Below are 22,548 nucleotides of genomic sequence, written 5' to 3'. Positions count from 1 at the left end.
CCTCTCTAAAATTTTCGTCCGACCCTCCCCCCCCCCCCTGGAGAAAAAAGTCTGCAAGAAAAAATGCCGACACGTTGGAAGGCAGACAAAATGCCACAGGGCAGTTAACAACAGCTTGTTCTATTACGTATGTGTGAAGATAAAAAAAAACTGCCTGTAAAGATTTAAAGCTCAACAGGCTCGTTTCCTAAGACGTTAAGATTTCAAGTTATACAAAAAAAATGAATAGCTTTGCTTAGGGATTCAGGGGTCTTTCAAATATTTTTGAAACACTAATATGATTTTATATAACATTTCCACGTTATATAATATATATAGGAAGGACCTACTTCCCCCCTCCACTAATTAAAAGTTTTATGACTTGATAAATGGAATCAATTCATACTAAATAGCTTTGTTTAAATTGGTCTATACCCCCCCCCCCCCCCCCCCCCATCCGATACAACAGTTTCACTTAGTATTAAGACATAAGTCCCAGTAATCTGTTTGATAAGGTTTTGTTGCGATCACGTAAATAAGTTATTTACGGTGAGCAACTAAGAAGTTTCCTATTTTGTCTCTCTGCCAAATTTGAGTCCATCTCATAAGTCATACGGTAATTAATTAAGACAGTTAAATATAAATTATTTATCTTTCTTTCACCTGCGTCTGTTTTGTTTTTAAGTAACTTGCGGGATTTTGTGGCTTTAACCATTGAAGTTATTTACTTTCTTAGCCAGGAGAGCAATGAACTAAGGGGAGTAACTCGAAACGAATGCGAATCAATCCAGACAACACTTCACATTGTTTCCAGTCTGTAGAGTGTGCAATGAAAACATTGTGTGGCTGCGGAACACGTCTGACTTGCCAGAAAATAAAATGTGAACCATCTTTGGCACCAACAAACAATACATCAAAGGACCTAGGCATCTCTGTATCACTCAACACTAAATAATACACAGCTAGTTTTATCAAACACTAGGAATTTACACTTTCTCTAACTTCTGATTTTAAAATAAATTATTCTAAATGACACACAGCTAGTTTCAACAAACACTAAGAATTTACACTCTCAAACTTCTGATTTAAAATAAAATATTGATTTTGTGAAATGTTCCCGTAGCATGAAGTGAGACAGTTTACCTTTACTTTTTATAAATCAAACTCAAACAAGAAAAACTTGACCCACGTGAATAGGCCAACTTGACCAAATAAGGACAACAACTTGACCCCAGCCAACAAGGACAACAATTTGACCCAAACATGGACAACAACTTGTCTAAGACTGAAGAAGCATTTATTGCAGAGATAGCATTTGCGTAACTAACTTACAAAAAACAACATGAAGATAAATGCCCAGTCTTAACTGGCAGCCAGTAAAAGAAGTTTTTTTTTGTCCCATTTCAAAGTTCACATTAGAGTAAAAGGCTGGCTCTGTTTACACACATTTTATACATGCAGCAAAAACAAACTGTGTATACAATTTTTGATAGTAAAAGTCTTATATATTCACAATTTTTAAAAAAAGATTTATTTATATCTTTTTAATCTACGATAAAAAAAATATTGAAAAAAAAAATGCGTATTACAGAAACGAGAATGCCAATAAGTTATGGCTCAATTAATTAAAACTAACACATACTCCACCAAACTGTCATGGATGTTAGTATTATGTGTGTGCTTGTATCACTAAATGAGGTGCTTTCAAACAAGTGAAGTTTAGTACACAGAGCTGACTCATTAAAAACACCTATTTTAGTTTTAAGAAACGAAACAAAACATGATTATGGATGTTTTTAAAAAAAATTATCAAAATGAAGTACAAAATTTGTTTTCAACTAATCATTACAAACAAAACTTGTGTAATGGTTACATGTTTTGTTTATGAACAAATGAGAAGCTGGTGAGTATATGAGCACAAACATGGTTATACAAGAGAAAAAAAATACATGAGTTTTACGCACTGAAGATACAGTAAACCAGACTTTCAAAAATATATCTTAAACAAAGAGAATAATCACATCCAATGGGGGCAGTAAATGTATCACTAGCAGAAGATTGCTTTAAAAAATGTGTACCAATGACTTGATTCGCTGGTACAAGTTTTTTGGTTTGTGTCGAGATAAAAGTGTAGATTAGTGTGTTGTAAGACTCTGCCTCCACAGCAAAGTTTCAGTGAGAGTATCCAAACACATCTGTTTGTTGTTTTAAAACCACAGCCTTAAGTAAAAATGTATAAAACAATAGAAATGTATTTTAAAAGGATAAGTGTCTTTAGAAAAACACCCTGTTTGTCATTAAGTTGGAGTAGTATTGCTATAAAAAGACTTGAATTAAGCCAGAGGAGAGGGTAAATTGATCTAAAGCAGTGGATCAGTTAGCGCAAGACTAGACACAGATACACTGCATCAGTCAGTCAATGCATGACTTTAAACATACAATGCATCAGTCAATGCAAGACTTTAAACATACAATGCATCAGTCAATGCAAGACTTTAAACATACAATGCATCAGTCAATGCAAGACTTTAAACATACAATGCATCAGTCAATGCAAGACTTTAAACATACAATGCATCAGTCAATGCAAGACTTTAAACATACAATGCATCAGTCAATGCAAGACTTTAAACATACAATGCATCAGTCAATGCAAGGCTTTAAACATACAATGCATCAGTTAGCGCAAGAACCATATCAGATACATTGCATCAGCCAGCACAAACCCCTGTCTTTACAATCAAGAAGGCCAGAAAAAATTTGGGCAGAACACAAAAAAAAACAGCTTGAAGTTTTTGATCCCTGGTGGCTCTATCAAGATTGGTCAGTAACAAAAAATAAAAACAAACTAAAACAGAGATGGCTTCAGTCCCAGCTTGGACGTGTCTAAACGTACAAATAAAAACCCACATACAGGCTCCAGCAGGTGTGGTCTAGGCATTACGTGAAGTGTATAAAAGATTTTTTGAAAGATATTCAAGCAACACTAACAGCAAAAGCATGAAATGTTATGTGTATGTGTGAGTGCAGACATTTGAATATGTCAACAATTGATACTAGATTGAGATTATACAAGCAAAAATTTTAAAATGACTTTAAAGATGGATAATCTAGTTTAATTAGTTAAAATATTGAGTAATTTTTGTTTGGTATAAAAAATGTCATGAATGCTGACATTGGTAAAAACTTTCTAGAGACAATATTCCAGCAGGGTGGAATAGCTTGTCTTATCACCACCAAAGTTGGCATTCAATGTGCATTTGACCCCTTGACCATACAGGCCCTTCACGTCAACCACCTTGGCCCACTCGTCACCCTGAAATACAAAACAAATCATTTTTTATGGTTCATATTTACTAATAGGTACAGGATACTAGTTAAAATAACTACAGGCTGTATTCTCAGCTGTGTACTTGTTAGTACCTTGCTAATACCCTAAGCCTAGCCCTAAGCATAGCATAACTATTGTTCTGACCCTTTATCACAATAGCAATATGCTATAGCAATGGCCCAAACCATAAAAAGTAAAATACCCTTTCAAACATTATGGGCACTGGGGCAGGTGAAGTAGAGTTCACCTGTTTCAGTGATCTCCGCATAAGTAAGGATAGCATAGTCAGCACTATGCACAGCCACCTTTACTTTCCCTAAAGTGAGTCAGGTACCCATAAGAGCTGGGTGGACTCAGGAACGTCACATTCCACTCTCAAGCCCGGGGATCCAAAACCTAACACTAAACCATTCAAACCATGGCACTCGTCTAAACTCTGATGCTAACTGTAACTGGTATACTATTATTGTCCAGTTGGTGTGTGTATACTAAAATAATCAGATACTAAAAACCAGTGCCCCCTAAAACTGCCTACATCTTTATACACATCTATCACCAAAGATCCATGTTCAATGGTGGTACTCACCTGTAGCCTGTCCAGGTGTGTCCAGTTCTGTCCAGCAACCACTGCCACGGCTTCAGCTTTAGGAATGCTGACACGGAAGTTGATGCTGGTGGGGAGACGGTCAAGCTGGACCTGAGATGAGTGAGGTCCTCTGTTGGTTGGGATGACACCAGGCTCGTACATGAAGCAGCCTTCCTTCCACTGAGCATACTGCTTGGGGAATGGGAACACAGCCTGAAAAAATTTAGATGCCATTAGTCATTTTCTATTTAAAAATGTTAAAACGTTGTGAACATAAAGCAATCAATGCTGGGTTTTTTAATTATTTTTTTTTTACTTATTAAGATTGTTTACTGTAATAATAAAAATTAGGAGACAGATAATTAGGTTTTAATTAATTTTTTTTTTTACTTATTTTCTTAATTAAGATTGTTAATGGTAATAATAAAAATTAAGAGATGGAAAATTATAGTTTAGTTAATTTTTTTTTACTTATTTTCTTAATTAAAATTGTTAATGGTAATAATAAAAATTAAGAGACAAGTAATTATAATTCACATGATCCCATCATATGCAGAGGTAAAAAAAATTAACCTATATCTACCTCATAAACAGGGCTAAAAGAGTTCTTTGCTTAAATTGAAAATGAGAACAGCGTGAATGAGATGTAGGCCTACATACCTGTGTAACATTTTTACAGTTGACCAGATAGTTGAAAACACCAGGCAGCTGCTGACTGGGGTCAGACTGTGGCATGGCGTAGATCTGCAGCTTGTAGTAGCCAACCTCTGGCATGTTGACAATAAAGGAGATCTGGGAACCCAGGCAGTTGGAGAAGACAAAGTCGGGGAACTCTTCATCGTTCTCTACAGCTATCAAGTTGGCTGTCACGCGCATGGGGAAGGAGGTCTTCATCGCTATGGTGACGGTGTTGACATCCAGGTGGATGACTGGGTCGACATGGGACACGCAGGTCAAACCAAACTCATCAAACCTTTGTTGTTTGCCCAGGTATCCGTGGGGGAGAGCTGGCAGAGGTTCAACCTAGGGGAGAAACACAGTTTTTAAATGTATTTCAGCCATTCAATGTCAGCGCAACAGAATATTGTCATGGTACAAATGAAACAACTGAGAAATAAAATTTTAAAATAAAATCCAGCCTTCATTAGAGATAGTGGGAATACTCAATGGTCAGGTCTAGGGCACTGAATTGACCCCATGAGACTTTTTTTAAACACGTTCATGAATTCTGTCTTACGTACCATATGGTCAGAAATGGTACTTTAAAATTTAAAACAGAAATTTAACTGAGGTTTAAATTCAATTGTAGGAATGAGTCTCACTAAACTACTGTATGTGAAGTTCAGTGGCAATCCTGGGCATACCTCTGGATAACTCAACTAACCTTAACATCTTCCTGACACAAGACCAGGTACTGTGCCACGTGATAGAGGGTACTTCCTTCTTTCTCTGGGTTGTTGGCATAAATCTCCAGCCCATATTCTCCCCTACCAGGACAGCTGACATTGAAGTATGCTGTGTTGCCTACTGTCCTGTGGAGGACAAAGCCTTCCAGCTCTGTGTCAGCCAAGTGATTGTTCTTTAGTTTGGCCATGAACTGCATGTTGCATGGAATCTTGATCTGGACAGGGGAGTAAACATATAGGTCACATTCATTAACAGATTCAAATGGTATAGAGTCAGTACTACTATGAACACAAGTAAGGTTATGTCAGTTATTTTTTGTTGGTATCACCATACCGACCTTTATAACAAAACAAAAAATTATTGTATTGCACTGTCAGTGACAAAGTAAATAATTAGTCTTTCATGTGTATATGTTTATTTAATGTACTAACATTTGAATGAATGGGAGAAGAAAACTCAGTTTAGAAATGTTGTTTAGCAACATACCTGTAATTCAACTTTGCCTTCTCTGGTGTTAAGTGTGGCAGTCTGTTGGTAGGTGCTGAGGTTGTACCTGTAGAAGGCAGAGCCAGCTCCCCAGTTTAAGTACGAGCAGGGTGGGTAGGGCTCAGGGGCAGGGACTGGAACCACCTCCTGTTCAATTTTGTACTCACAAACTTGGGCGTACACATTGTCTTTGTTCTCTGGTGTGTCTTCTTTGGCATAAATATAAAGGATGTACGAGCCCTCAACTGGCAGACGTAGAGAGAATGAAGCGATTCTTCCAGAGCTCTCCTGGAGACCGTACCTGCTCAGTTTAACACCTGCGTACTCCTCGTTTCCATCCTCAAACTGGATGGTGAAGTTGAAAGCAACAGCAATTTTGTCAGCAGGGTAGCGCAGACGAATGTGGAGCTCCCCTCTGCTGTGGATGACGCCAGTGCGGTGGGTGACAAACTCCAGGCCGTACTTGAAGAACTGTGGCTTCATGTGGGGCATGGACTCAAACTCCTGCAGGGTGACACTGCGTTCAAGGAGCTGCCACTGGGGCTCTTCAGGGAAGTGGGTGTAGATCAGTTGGTGGGGGTCGGGCAAGAAGAAATACCTGAAACACAAAAATAAATTTACATCTATTATATATCAAACAAAAAATTTTAAAATTATACCACTAAAAATGTCACTAACACAAGTCTGGACCAGAGGGTATTGAGGTGGCACCATGATCATTTATGAAAGGTTATATTTATTCAATAAGTTTTAATATAAGAATTTATCTCAAAGAAATATTTAAATATATAACTCAAATCATGTCTAAATGCTATAAGAAAGTATGATATTAACCTCTACTGCTAATGTTAAAAAAATAGGGTAACTATTACAATTTGGGTAAATTTATTATTAGCATGACTTACTCATCTAACTGGTAGTGGAAATCTTCAGTGGATGCTTGTTTGCCGATGATACGTCTGGCAGCCCAATGAGCATCTATCAGACACCATGTGCCATAAATGTAGACAGCGTTCCATGAATGTTGATTGGTGCCTGGGGTGAACTTCTGACCTGGTCTGTAATCAGCACCTTTAGCGTACCCACTAATTATCTTTGAATGAAGACCAGCATAGCTGAAAAAGAAAATTACCATAAATTTAAAAAATCAAAAGTAAGTGTTTACATGATGAAAAAGTAACTAAAACATACCAAAGTTTTAAAAATTGAACTACAAATGATGAACTTACTTGCACATGGTGTCAAAAACCATAGCGTATGTTGTTTTTCCTGTCTTTAGCCCCATCAGTACCTCTTCTGGGCTGCCCTTGTCAACTTTATCAAAGTTCATTTCTTTAAGATTCTTAGTGGCTAACCAACGGAAAATAACTCTATGGAGATGACAATTTTAATTAATAAATACATAGAAAGCTTCATTAAAGAAACGAGTTAAAACAATCAATAATTGTAAATCATCTTACTAAGATAAACTAATTTATTTTTTTAAAATCGCATGAAGAAGCCAGGACACAATGGTTTAGACTAAATTAGATTAGCATAGAAGAAGGTTCAACCCAAACATTAGTTTACCTCACTTTTCCTAGCTCATTCGATAATGAACCTTGTAAAAGTTAACCAGGAAACAACACAACAAAGTAGCTTACCTCACTTTCTCTAGCTCATTTGTGATGTTCTTTGAGTAGATCAAATCCCAGACTAAATCTCTGAAATTGTTGTGCTCAGATTTGGAAACCTAAGGACAAAATTAATATTTAATTAAAATTTAATTTATTTGTTGTTATGACATAACCTACGTCAGGTTTTAATTTAACCCTTCTATTCAATAGTTAACAACAGAATTTGTTTGATAACAACAGAAAGAAAATGAGTGTCCGTGTTAGACATAGAAAGCCCACATGTATAACATGGTCATCTACAGATTGTAAATAGTTTGATAACAACAGAAAGAACAAAAGTGTCAGTGTAAAACATAGAAAGCCCACCTGAATAGCATGGTCATCTACAGATTGTAAAACATGTCTGTCTATGGCTTCTAATGTGGGCTTCTGGTTGGAACCTGCAGGAGCTGGGGTGGGGGCTTCTTCTTTCTCTGACTTGGCATGGAGCTGGAAGGATGAGGGGGCAGCCTGACCTTCTTGACCTACCTGCCTTTTCTCAACCTACAGGAAAGGAGAAACACAAATTTTCATTCTGGGCTTCAAAACGTATGTTCATTTATTAAAAATAATTTTTTTTTAAATTTAGTTAACAACACTACGATTATTGAGAGATTTTTATTAAAAAAAAACACATTTCCAAGCCAATAAGATTGGTTCTTAAGATTTTGCCTTTAAATAATTAAAATTAATAATAAAAAATATTTCAAAAGATTAAATTCTATAAAACAATTCTAAAAACTTGTATATAAGAAAAAGAGATTTAAAATTGTTATGATTTTATAAATTCAACAAAAAGTGTCTTTCAAAAGCTTAATTTAAAAATTTGTTGTGTTACTGTTATTTTGTGATTTTGCAGTAGATTTTTATAAATGCAGGTGAAAACTTACCTGTAGAGGTTTGGTGCTGACTGGGATTTGGATGACCTCAGCTTTCTGTGGTTTCTGACCTGAGGTCTGGCCCACACCTGGGGCGTATGAAGAGTAAGCTTGACCTTGTGGATGCACGAGGTTGGTCTGGACAGCATGCTGTCTGCTGTCAGGCACAGTGCCGTACAAGTACTGCTGCTGCAAGAGTTCTGGGGGTGGTGGAGGGAACTCTTCATCTCCGTAGCCATCTTGGTTCTTTTGCTGCAAACAGATCAAGGTGTATCACAAGCATTATTTTAATTTAAATTGTCAGTCATTCAATTTACTTGGGTCAACTTGCAATAAATATCATAATTAATATTTATGATAAAATTGGAAATTTACATGTTTTTTTGCCATAAAAATATCACAAATATAATTTCAGTCACAATCATCCAATTTAATTTTGTCTTCTTGTCAAAAATTATTTTTCCGGCTCAAATGGCTATTGAGTTTATTTAATGGTGTCTTCTTTACCATAAATAAATGAATATATTTTTATAAGTTAACTGCATATTCAACAAATAGAATTTAACATGTCATGTGAAGCTGTGTAAGTGTGGTGAGATACACAAATTGGTTACTTACACCAGCATTAAATTTGTGTAAGTGTGGTGAGATACACAAGTTGGTAACTTACACCAGCATTAAATTTGCCAGGTTGGCTGGTGGCCTGTTGTCCAGGTGCCAGACCTCTCCTGTCAGGACTCTCCTGGTAGAAAGCTCCTTGCTGCTCATTACGGGGGGCAAAGTGCACGTAGTACTGACAGATGTGTGTGTAGGTGTCGCCATCTTTAGCTGGGTCATTGCCGTACACCTCAATACCATACTCTCCTCTTGCTGGGAGCTGGGCTGTTACCTAACAAATTATAAGGTCAACAGTTTTACAGGCAATACACAAAGGAAAGTCAATATTTTTTATTTTATGTATCAATGTATTGGTATAGAGTGTGAAGGACATGGCATAGCTAAGTGGTAAAATGAGAAAGAACTTAATATCCTTTTAGACGTGAAGTTCCACAAGGAGAATAGTAGAATTTTAAAGAAAAATAAAAGAATATTTCCAAAATTTTTTGCTAAAAAGAGTTAATACTTTGAGATCTGATTAACATAAATATCTAACAAAACAGAAAAAGTAAATAAAACTGACAAGTAGAAAACCAGTGAATCATACCCTGACAACATCACCCTCGTCCTGCTCCTGAATGTACTTCTCCAAATCTTCATCTTTCATCCCATTTTTGCGCAGCTTACACAGGATGTACGCAGGCTTGGTCTTGGCAAACTCCAGGTTGACGTGTCCATCCTCAGTGGTGACAATACCATCTGGGGGCGTGGCCACAATGCCCAGCTGGTCCACTGCAACACCTGGACCCCAGCTGCTGTCTGAGCATGCTGGGAGGGGTGCGGCATCTGATGAGGCAGCATCAGCTATCACCTGCATTTTGTTTAAGTAGAGGTTAATTATTCACTTATCCAGGGCTGCCTACCCATAAAAAAAAATTATTCAGTAACAAGAGCATAGATTTTCCATAATAATTGGATATTGTCCACAACTTTCAGTATTTGTTCATTTTTTAATACAAGGTGAATAAGGCCAATTTTTATTATAGCAAAACTTATCAACATAATGATGATAATCAGGTAATTAATTACTAATATAGCAATGAAATTGAAATTTAGGTCCTATTCTATGGAAACCTTATTTAGGACTCAAGAAATTTAGCCTATGAAACAAGTATTTTTTTCAAAAATATTTCTTAAACTACAATGGGTTTTTCCTACAGACATAGTGTAACTAGAGACATGTGAGACTTGCCTTGTACTCAGCTGAGGCAGTGAAGATGTTTTTCACACCCAGCTCACCAGTCAGCAGCTGACCAAAGATGGTGAAGTAGTACTGTCCAGCTTTGGGGGCTCTGAAGATGAAAGTAGTGGTCTGGTTCTGACCCTGGTGCTGTAGAGCATAGTTCTTGAGCTTCTGGCCCTGGAAGACCTCTTCTCCGGTATCAGCAAATGTTATTTTGTAGCTGGATCAAAAAAGGCAACACTATAAACCTTCACATAAACAATTATTGTTCTTAATTTAAACAAAAAATAACACACTAATGAGAATGTTATTTCCAAACAAAACTAAGAGTACATTTTAGATGTACATTCATAATCTGGACAAAGAGTAAAGTGAGCCTTTATTTTAACAAGTTACAATTTAAAATGAAATTTAAAATGTTAGATTAATTATCAGTGATAAATAGAAAAAAATATAAGCTAGAACATTTATTTTGTTAATTTAAGTAAAAACATACTGTTAAATAATATTGATAAATAAGACAGGGATGAAAAATAATTACTAGTAACATTGTAAGTGAAGAACTATTAGAAGCGATGCTATAATGGTAGCCATCACTTACGTAAAGTTAGTTGGTTTACAGAATCCCAGAGTCAGAGCCAGACGTCCTTTCTTGGCGTCAACAACACCATTGTGGTGAGAAATGAAAAACATGCCACACTTGAAGAAATAGGACTTGACCAGAGGCAGGTTCTCAAAGTCTTGCAGGGTCACTGGTGTGTTGAGCAGCTGCCACTCATTCTTGTGGGCCCAGTGGCTGTAGATCAGCTGTTCCGGGTCAGTCAGGAAATAGAAGTCATCATACTCATACACCTGGGGAGAACAACATATAGAGAATACTTTATATCATATTCTACTTTTTTAATATCTTTACTTCATTGTTTCAACATGATGGTGTATCATCATCTTTTCCTTTTTGTGCCCAAGATACATGCAAGAATTAAAATGAAGAACATTTAAATGCAGATTTTAAAACAAGTACAATCTTCCTTTCTTAATACAATTTTCATTATACAACATTAACATTCACTGCAAAATATGGTGTATGATACTGAATAAAAAACAAGACATTGAATTTATAAAAAATGATAGTGCTAAAAATTGCAACATTCTGACATGTCTGTGAGGTTGCTTCCCTTGTATTGATGTAAACATCTAAGCTTTTCAAAAACAAAATATATTTTTTATGGGATACCTAAGATGATACTTTTACTCCCTAACAAAATGTGGGTATGAACAAATTAATTAATAAAACAAGATTTATATTAGAAGAAGGAAATCTGAAGCTAAAAATCTTTTAATACCACAATAATCCCAGAGATTTTAAATCAAGGATTAGACTGACAAGCATGCGTACCAAGTTTTCTGGCATGTTCTTCTCTGAGACCAGGTACCTAGTGGCCCAGTGTGAGTCAACCAGGTACCAGTTGTTGTCTATCAGGACTGCATTCCAGCTGTGGTTGTACTCATTGCCCTTGAACTTGTCTCCAGGGCGATAGTCCAAGCCTTTGGCATACCCAGTCAGCACAATGGAGTGAACTCCAGCAAAGCTATCCATAAAATATATCAAGTTAATTACAACTTCTTTGAACTCTGTAGTTAAATTGTTTAACTAATTACATACAAATTAATAAAAAATATTTATAAGAAATATTTATTTACCGACATAGGATTTCAAAAATTCTGGCATATGTGCCTTGCTTGTTTTTAAAAGAGAGAAGAACTTCCTCTGGGCTGTTAGGCTTGGCTCCATCTCGGAAAGAAATGGTGTACATGTTCTTTGATGTCATCCATCGAAAAATCACTCTGAAAATTGAGACATTTTTAATAAAGTTTCAAATTATTATTCTAGTTTCAGATCAAGTGATTAATTAATTAAGCTTTATAATTTGACATTAACCTAATTTTATTTAACACAATTTTTTTTTAAAAAGGGGTTAATAAAATGTTTATTTTGCATAGAGAAATATAAAACAGTGAGTAGGCATTGCTTAGCTTTAATTTGATTAAAAGATGGTTTGAAGTTTATTACAGGATGTCTGTTTTAATTATATTTGCGTAAAATGGGTTAGTTACAGTTATCCTTTGATAAAAATATTTTTTCTTTGATTGTTTCAAAAAGAAGGTCATGCTCACCTGCATTTGTCCAGGTCAGCCTGCAGGTTTTGACTGTAAACCAGGTGGTAGATCAGGTCAGTGAAGTTGTCATGTTCTGTTTGTGCCACCTATACATACCCAACATGGGAAACATGACTTGGGTGTTTAACGGACATGATTTTAAAAACTAGGTGAAAGCTAAGCAAAATTAAATGCACTTGCTTGATGCAATGTTAAGGATTTAAAAATAACAGCATCGTAAAACTAGCCTGCAAAGAGTTTATATCTGTATATAATTAATCTGAAGCAGGCAAGGTAAAGTAAAGCAAGTGAGTTTTCTTCTTAATGACATTCTCTACATTCATGTTCAAAGCACTTAGTAAACTTTTGGTCGGAAGAGTGATAAAACTTGGTAAGTGATGTATGAATAATGGGCTGACCTGAATAGCATGGTTGTCAATAAAATAAAACTGCTGGACATTGCGGTAAAGGTCAAACTTCCTGTAACGGGCGTGGACTGCTGGAGCATGGATCTGTCTGGCCCTAGAATCATCAGGCACAAAGCCTGGGGGTGCCTTGATTTGCATGGCAAACAGGAGGGTGGTGAGCTTCTGTTAATCCTGAAAGTGAAATATTTAGTTGCTTTAATTTGACATGAACATTATCTAAAGACAGTACTGCCTAAATCCCTCATATTATATGATAAGTCAAACTAAACTTTCAACAACAACAAAAAACTAGCAGTAAATTTAGCAACTTGTGATTACTTAAAAATAAATTTTAAAAAAACTTCACTTGAAAGTGTCTAGATTTTAAACTTTTAACAATTAAATGGCTGTGAGTAGTTTTAAAAAAGCATTACGAAACAGATCAAACAATAAATAGAAATGACTGTCTCAACTATGTGGCAACTACTTACAAGATAAATAAGAAACATAAGACAACATAATCCTACTTAAAACAATCAATAAGTTTAGCTTTTAAATCCCTAGGCATTTCTGAGTCAGAATTCTAAAAATGTGGATGATTCAATCAATACTAACATAAACTGTAAGTAAATTTAAAATATTGAATATAAAATCGTGATTTAATGATTATTTTCATTTTAGTTAAATAGAAGTATTTAAGAGTTGTGTAGATGGGGTAAGGGTGAAGAAATATACAGCATTAGGCTAGAGAATACTCAACAAGCCCATGAATGAAAACACAGTGCACACAGAAAGGTTAGACATATTGATAAAAGCTGACAAAGCATGTAGTAAAGGGCAACATGAGACTTGGCCAAGATCTACACTAACTTAAAGACAATAACACCATACTACAGCACAGGTTTGTGCAACCAGCCCAACTGTATGCAGCAACACATATGACACACACTTAATGGATGTGTGTACACACACTTAATGTGTACACACCCCAAATGGGGTTGAACTATACAAGGGATGTAGGGCCTGGAGGCTGAGAACAAAATGGGGAGGGGGAAGGAGGGAGAAAGTTTTACACCTGGGAAATGACATGTGTCCCATTAGTTGTGTTTTTATAACTTTTTTTTTACTTAAAACAAATGTAACCAAAAAAAAGAAAAACAAGAATGAGCAGAGCTATAGGCGGTAATGACTTTAGCTTAGTGACATACAATTAATAATCATGGAGGCAGTCAACTCAAGCAGTGCTCTATCAAATATGACATCTACACACCTCAGTCAACTAGGGTAGACAACTCTACCAAAGTCAATTACTGGCCCACTATGACATCTACACACCTCAGTCAGCTTGGGTAGACAACTCTACCAAAGTTAATTACTGGCCCACTATGACATCTACACACCTCAGTCAACTAGGGTAGACAACTCTACCGGCCTAAAGTCAATTACTGGCCCACTATGACATCTACACACCTCAGTCAACTAGGGTAGACAACTCTACTGGTCTAAAGTCAATTACTGGCCCACTATGACATCTACACACCTCAGTCAACTAGGGTAGACAACTCTAGTGGTCTACTTAAGTCAATGACTGGCCCACTATGACATCTACACACCTGAGTCAACTAGGGGTAGACAACTCTAGTGGTCTTAAGTCAATTACTGGCCCACTATGACATCTACACACCTCAATTTAATCTCTGAACTCACTACAGCATTTTATAATTGGTAGGTTGTGCTAATACTGTAAGGACAACAGGATTTTATCTCTGAACTCACTCCACCATTTTACAACCGTTTGCCATTTTCAAACCGTGACCACACCCCACTCGGTCATATGAGGTCATCTAGATGGGTTGCTGTGTTATCACTAGCGGCTGTATGATTTGCCGTGGTTTTATGCACGCATTACAGGCTTGGTGACATACTGTACTACACACATATCAATAGACAATAAATATAGGAAGGGGAAATCATTCACACAACATGACTAAACATTCAAGAATGTTTTTGTCTCGAGGGTTTTTTCCGGCCGCAAGGCACGATCTAATCGGTTTTTTTATGACGTCATTCATGTTAATCAAATCGGATTTTGTATGATGTCACTATGTCATCAGATCGAATGGGGTGGTCGGTTGTCTTATTGTTTACACACAAACACTACACGTTTGACTAAGTGAAAGTGTGATAGAAAAACCTGAGAGACGAGACGTCGGCAACTATGTCCAGCCACACAAAGAGTTGACGACGCTGATGATGGGTGGCCTTTGTTAACCGCCTAATTAGATACAGGGACTACATCGGAAATTACCGCTCAACCCACGCACCCCCATCCTCCCCCCCCCCCCCCCCCTTACGAGACCAAAACATCGGATCGATGGTGCCGAGATAAAAATAGACGACTGTGGGCAAGGTGTATAGGTTAGTGGTGGGGCTCTGGAACTGGGAACAACCCCCCCCCCCCCCCCCCAGACACACACACCCGCCCCCAAACACACGTAGGTGATGATGGATCTGCTATCCGCTATTGCCGAGTTTAGGGATGTGAGGGTGGGAGGGGTGGGCTGAAAAAAAAGCTGACTGAGGATCTCCATCTGTTAGAGTGAGCTAAATTATTATTGGACACGGTGACACTCAATCTAATGGTGAGTGACTAATCGATCATGTATACAATCACGCGGGGGAATATTGAATAATAATTACAAAAGTTATTCCATCAAGAGGTCTTGTGGTAGACGGTATAATCTGACACCACAACGTACGCTTCCAGAAGTTTTTTTTTTTAAAGGTGAAGGCCGGGAGTGAGGTTGGTGAAAGTGTTGTAAAGGTGAGAGAAACGATGCTTACACACAGAACATTGTAATGTGTTGCGAAATACGAAAAATTCCTGGGTCGGAAACACGATAGTTTGAACTGGCTGATCTTTTTTTTTTTTTTGACAGAGATTTGTAAAACAAGTGTAAAAAAGGCGAGCAGGTAGAAATAACGTGTTAAAGATGGCAAACGTCAGCTACCCAGAATGTCTGCTGAAAACTCACCAGTCTCACGACAGCAGAATTACGTAACATGACTGAGGATTGACGCAAAAATTGGCTGAAAATAGAGGTTCAGACAGATCGTCGGCGTTAACAAGTGCCAAAACTTCAAAGTTTTTTTCTTAAACAGGGGATTATTTAAGTCTGTGTACAAATACAATATCATGTTAGTTAAAACAACTTGATGCCCATTTCTTGTTTAGATAAGAAAATTCGATACAAATACATCATGTTTTTTAGTCCCTACACATATACACAGGTAGATGAATTTTGGCAACAGTTGTCTAGGCTTAAGTAATTAGCGAACTAATTTAAACGCTCTTTAGACGCTAATTGTTAGGTAAATATAAGTAGTCATTGTGTGGATAGAGCGAGAAAAAAAATCAGTACTATCAGAATTGTTTGTAAAGGGTAAAGCGACGTAGAAAACTGTTTATGAATAGAACGGGCTAGGTCTTAAAGAAAACAAAATGACCTCACGCGAGGTGGGGTGCACGACGCATGCACGTGTGTGTAACCATCTCGTGCACGCACGCCCGTGCTCAGCCCAAGAAACCAAAGGAGAAACCGATACTGTTAGTGATGATCAGCTATCCAACAATAGCCTGATGCATGTCAGCACACCCCTGTGTTCTCTTGATCCCCATCCTCGCGAGATTTGAGACAAGAAGATGTCGATCAAACAAAAACACAACGTGTTTAAAATAGCTACAGCTGGAAATAAACTATATATTTTGTTTTACTGTATGATAAAAATGTTTGTGTAAGTCTAGAAAAACTGTTTCTATGTGGTGAAAAAAAAACGCCATACAAAATGAGACCAACACAAAAATGCATCGCGGTGCCGATTTAGTTCTCACAAGTCTATGTAACATCCCACTTAACTGAGAGCCAGAGGACCTTATAAGGTAACTAACCAGCTAGCAAAACATGAATATGAACCAAATATCCGCCCGTGCTGAGAAACGTCAAGATAATTAGATTCTCCTATAAAACTTAGTTCTCCAGCCCCTCTGCTATGACCAGGTGAATATGCCAGGTAAAGACCCTGACCCCTGACCCGAGGTAGACTTGTACCCCCCCCCCCCCCCCCCCACACACACACACTGGACGTTTCTCTGCGAGTAAGCTGGCAACACAGTTAAGTCCGAACTGGCTGTGACGGCACGGGTCTAAGCTGGGGATTCCCGGTGCCACACAGACCTTGACATTGGTGAGTCAACGCTAACGTACATATAACCTGAGAGGTTATGCTGCCAGTCCTTCATACAACTTCCATCATTTCATCTGGGGTCATTGGATACAATATCTAGGACAACAAACTGATAGAGATGATCAGTTAGGTGTATATAGTTGACCTCATCTAAACATGACATATTGGGGACAACACAGTTGACATAGGCCTTCAATCAATCAAGCACACCACCAACACGGTATCACCGTGTCATACACATTCACTATGTATAATTTTTAAGCTTTCAATGGCGAAAGGGTGGAGATGGATGGCTATGCTGTCATAGTTAGATGACATGAAAGAGAGTCGCGAGTAATCATTATATGGCTAGACTCACCAATGACAGGGTTGGAGTGTGTAGGATTTAACAAGATCAGCAAACAATCGCAGTCTATTGATTCTGATTCGGGTGATTTCCCTAAGATGTATTTAGCAAGGAATGACAACACAAGCAGTTAGAAATCATAAAGCAGCACTAAAGGAGACCCAGTGAATCGATACACAAGATCGATAACACAGATGATAATAAACAAACAAGAAGTACACACGACAAACCAGTGTAACAAGAGGCTGCTGGTTCACAATGCAGTTTTGTTACAGTGAACTCTGACCTCGTCTGTACTTTACGATGCGATAAACCCACAATTTAGCCTGCACTACTCAGATGCAATGGGTGATCTGGCAAGCTTCAACTGAACATGTTTCTCACGCCTTATGCACAGATCTCATGTACACACACGTTACCGCGAACACGTCCCATACCTGTCTCAAGTTTGGGTATTTAAGACGAGCATACACCTCAAATACCGTCTGAAGTTGGGTATTTAAGACGAGCATACACCTCAAATACCTGTCTCACGTTGTTTTAAGTTTTAAGTATAGGTACACCCCAAATACCTGTCTGAAGTCAGAAATTACAACCCAAATACCTGTCTGAAGTCAGAAATTACAACCGAAATACATGACTGAAGTCAAGTATTAAAGTACGGCATACACCTCCCATACCTGTCTATTACAGTACCTGGATATTACAGTACAAAGTACACCCTCAAATACGTGTCTAAAGTCAAGTATTAAAGTTCACTGCTAGATTTCATTCATAGATATATACCTTATGCCCCCAAGCTTAGTTCAATCAATCAATAACGAATCTCACGGTTTCTTTAAGACCTATAAGCTACAAACTAAAAATACAAAGTAGTATGTTTTTATTTTTAAAAAAACGTCATTCAGGAAGGCATGTCCAAAATATCCCATCAAACAAGCGATCAAAAAAAAAGTGTATAGAGAACGGGACAAATCCGATAACACAAGACTGGATCCTTGCCACGGGCTGTAAACAAGAACAATTTTAATTACAGGAGTTGGAGCGAAAGAATGCTCGACTACCTGAGTTCAGCTACAAGACAGAGTGGGATCACTTCCAGGCTAGCACAATGACTGGGAACATAGGACAACACACTGCTGTCTTTTGCTGAGATTTATATCCAACAGTGAGTCATAGTTTTGTGGAATCGTGGATTTTAATTCTAAATGATGAGTCTAAGACATTTTGTAGACGACAGTCTATACTACAGTCAACAGTAGAAGTAAATGAGACGAAATATTCTATGTCCAGAACAGTGAGCCGCTGTGTGTTAAAAAGAAACCTTTTCAAGCTAAATTTTACTTCATAACTTATTTTTTCAAATGATGACAAACAGCATTGTGGTGTACGACCGGGTGTAGTATTTCTACACCAGCAGTACCCACACACAAAAATATGACATTTAACATTAGCCAAACAACTACATGATTTATAAACAAGAAAAATAAAAATAAAGCACCCATTACACTTAAACTGCTAACGTATATAAAAGCAATAAACCAAAACCACTTTTTTTTCAACCGAAAGCGATATTTTTATCGTATACAATCATCTAAATATCAGAACACGGGGTGAAAAGTTATTTTAGGAAAGCTTGGGGGAACATTATCTCCCATCACCATGCTCTAGAGGCGCGTGGAAAAAAGCGCGTGACTCAGACCACCTTTCAGGATAAACACTACCTGAGTAAGCACACGGGCATCTTGGTACCGGGGACCAACACGGTGGGGGAGTCTGGAACATTCCAAAAAAAACAAAAACAATCCCCCATTTGAAATGTTAAAATATTGACGAGTCTTCGGTTTTCCTCTAAAGGCATTCACATCATCGTTCTGCCTATTTTAAAAAGCTATTAATATCCCTGTCAAGACAAGCCATTACAAGCAACGAAAACACGCAAACATTCTACCTACACCACCCCCCCCCCCTCTCCACGCCCATGAAACTAGTCTTACACACACGGATATAGGCACACACACACTATATATATATATATATATATATATATATATATATATATATATATATATATATATATATATATATATATATATATATATATATATATATATATATATATATATATCGAAAGCCTATTTAACTCTGTGTTTAAACTTCTTGTAAAAACATTACAATGTCTGCTTGCGGTGCACAAAGAAGTGTGCACAAAATTTCACTGTGACGCAGGTAGATGCTTGGAACAGAAAACATCACGAAAGGACGTGTAGATAGCATTCCAAGTCAATTTCACAGGTGTTAAGTCACATTAAGACTAGCAGTATAAATCCCGGTAGCAATAGCCTTACAATTACGTGTTGACAATGTAGCCCGCCATACCCTCCCCTACCCCCCAACGCCTACAACCCAAAAAACTTGTTTTCACCTAGACTAGGGCACCGCGTCTAAATTTGAACCTAGGCTTGGATTCACCCGTTACTTCATGGAGAGTTGAACAAAAGTCGTAACGCAGCCCCCGTCCAAGAATTTTGCGGTGATAGCAGTACGCACTGCTGTTAAAAATAAAACACGTACTACTCTAGACTACCGGCAAGGGATTATAATGTAATCATGGTGAGGGCGGGGGGAAGTGGGAGCGGTCGGGGCAAGTTGTCAAGTTTTACATGACAAAAACAAGACGCCGGCTATAAGGAGCCTACACTCAGTTGAGCTGAAGTAGTATAATCACTGTGTAGATTTGCCTTTTTGTGCAAGAAAATTCAAATCTGAAGGGGAGAATACCGTATCTCAATTTGTTGAAGTGGTCTCCCTTTTTTCACAACTAAGATTAACCTGTCTTGTAATAATAAACCAAATAATAGTTGAATAGTAATTAATCTTAGATATAAAAACTTAGTTTTAAAAATTAGGAAAATTATGGTAATATTATACATATGCCCTTATTATCAATAATCAAGAATATAAATTAATATTAGGGGTTGATTTAACATTATAAGTAGGCCTAGTGGATACATTGTGTGCAGAACAGAACTACTAGTACAGTTCTGTACCTTGAAAAGATAGGCACAAGCCCAGGTGTGTAGACAGATCAAGAATGGGAAAGGTAAGAAAAAAAAAATTGGAGGCAAGGTGTGGAGGGGAGGTCAGTGTGATAAGATTTCTTGAGGGCAGATAAACAAAAAATGTTCAGGAGGAAAGGCTGGGTTGTTTAGTGATGAAAGCCAAAAAAATTTTTTTTAATGAACTTTCAGAAATAGTTTAGAAAAACTTGACCTCTTGGCAATGATCAATTTTATAATTAAAAAAACCTGTAGCCCCTAAGGTTTTTTAAATATAGAATTTAGAAAAAAAAAACATTTTAAGAAGTGTATAACTGCTTAGCTCAGCATTTTTAACTTCACCATAAGTATGGAGATTAGCTAAATATGTATTCTAATAATTAAATTTCATACTTGTATCAAGTAACTAAACATACTTTTAAAATATGAAGAGCTGCATTTCTGATCTTATTGCAGTTTTTTTTCACCATATATTTATAATAATTTATAGATAGGCTGGTATTTTAGGCCTATTGAAGTGCATTACTTAGGCCTATTTATTTACTTTTATAATAAATTATTCCACCTCTCTACAAGGTGTATTTCTCAATAAAATAATCCTTAACTATCATGGCACTACATTTAGGCACAAAGTGTTTTTAATAATAATAAACAGGTTTCCAGCACTTTTAGCCTACCTACTATACTGATGAATGCTGAACTCATATAAATAGCATATCTATAAAAAGCAGTGATACTAACATTGGGCAAATCCCTATGGTTGTTTATATTTTGATGGCAATAATGACTTGGCCAACAAATGAATACTAAAAATTGAGTCAAACACTAATACTAGTATACTATTGATTATATAATTATGCAAAATAAATTTAAGACCTAAAAATTCTAAATAATAGGCCTAAATATTAGCCTCATACTTTTAAGGATGTTTAAAAAGACAAAACAGAAATGCTTTTAAGTTTATATTCAGGCTTGTTGCCTTAAATTAATAAGGAACATTCTATGGTGATTTAGACATGTGAGGCAAATAGGTTGTAGTAAATCAAAATATATAGGCAAAAGCCCTAAATTAAAGCCCAAGGCAAGACAGTGAAGTGGGACTAAGTCTCTTAATTTGCCTTATTCTATGATAAAGCTCCAGTAAATATAGAATATATAGCCTATAAGAATAACTCATGCCGGCTACTAATAGGCCTAGGCCTAATTAATAATTATTAAATAATTAACTTGAGAGCCTTTTTATAGTAAACTACTTTATAGTAGGGCCTAGTCAATTAGACCCTAGTCTACACTTTCATTTTAAAAAATCAACGTAAAATTAACTAGCCTAGGCTAATTAAAAACTAATTATTAAGCCTATTATTTTAATAAATTAATATTTTATTTAGGCCCCTAGAAGGCCCTAGAATCCTAGATTTGGCCAAAAACAAACAAGACATGATTTTGTCTGCGCTGGCTACTCATAGATTCTATCTCATACGACACAAGGGTAATACTCTAATTTTAACGAAACAACTTTCTGTTTCAGGTAAAATATATTGCAACGAAAATTTCAAAAATAAACAGAAGCAGGAACAACATGATAACAACAAAATTGTGTATAAAATGTCAATACAAAAAAGTGCTAGACTCTAGCTAAACGAATACGGAAGTGCCGGGTGGGCTAAAAACAACCAAATACAAGAAAACCTACAACAAAAACATCAGCACATATTTATGTTTGCTTCTCAACCAGGCAATACAATTGCAGACTAGCAGACTACTATTTAAAGAAATTAACGTGACAATAAACGTTGAGCTAGCAAAATGCCCTTACCTTAGCAGAAGCTGGTAGGTGTTGTGATGAAAGTGAAAGTTTCCTGATTGGTATCAGTTATTGTGTAGCGACGCTGCCGGCGAAAAAGAGGAAGAATAGTCGTATGCGCAGACAAGATGCGCCGATCCCTTCCGTACAACACAGGAGTGTTTGGATCGCGAGTGGGATCCAGGAAATAAGGGACGCAATCCGAGGAAAAACAAATTTCAATTACAATCAACCCAGTAGTTCCTCTTTTATTTTGCTGCTTAAACACCAGAGTTTTTTCCAGGCATCTCTTGGGGGGTGGGGGGGGGGGGGGGCGAAGAAAGTCTACCGCCCCCCCCCCCGAACGAGATGGATTTTATATAGTAAAC

At 37.0% G+C, this 22,548-nt stretch overlaps 1 protein-coding gene across 2 annotated transcripts; it reads right to left on the bottom strand.

The window, feature by feature from the left end:
- Positions 1-1,262: 1,262 nt before the first annotated feature.
- Positions 1,263-22,291, bottom strand: LOC131939717 (uncharacterized). 2 transcript variants are annotated; one of them, XM_059298187.1, is made up of 19 exons: positions 22,193-22,291; positions 12,739-12,918; positions 12,338-12,426; positions 11,864-12,007; positions 11,559-11,751; positions 10,764-11,014; positions 10,172-10,382; positions 9,527-9,790; positions 8,993-9,211; positions 8,335-8,574; positions 7,772-7,948; positions 7,433-7,521; positions 7,019-7,159; positions 6,695-6,904; positions 5,790-6,387; positions 5,281-5,517; positions 4,557-4,919; positions 3,897-4,109; positions 1,263-3,295 (listed from the first exon to the last, which is right to left on the bottom strand). In XM_059298187.1, the coding sequence occupies exons 2-19, from the start codon at positions 12,883-12,885 to the stop codon at positions 3,170-3,172; spliced, it is 3,912 nt and encodes a 1,303-aa protein (XP_059154170.1). In that variant the 5' UTR covers positions 12,886-12,918; positions 22,193-22,291; the 3' UTR covers positions 1,263-3,169. The 2 variants fall into 2 exon arrangements, with proteins under 2 accessions (XP_059154170.1, XP_059154171.1); XM_059298188.1 differs by lacking the exon at positions 22,193-22,291 and adding an exon at positions 13,597-13,618.
- Between the last annotated feature and the right edge of the window lie 257 nt (positions 22,292-22,548).

This window comes from Physella acuta, unplaced genomic scaffold (assembly GCF_028476545.2).
Source record: "Physella acuta isolate Inbredline_101_S28 unplaced genomic scaffold, ASM2847654v3 ptg000291l, whole genome shotgun sequence".
Classification (NCBI taxonomy): Eukaryota; Metazoa; Mollusca; class Gastropoda; family Physidae; genus Physella; species Physella acuta.
The sequence above is the reverse complement of the archived record's forward strand: the minus strand, read 5'-3'. Positions and strand labels throughout refer to the sequence as shown.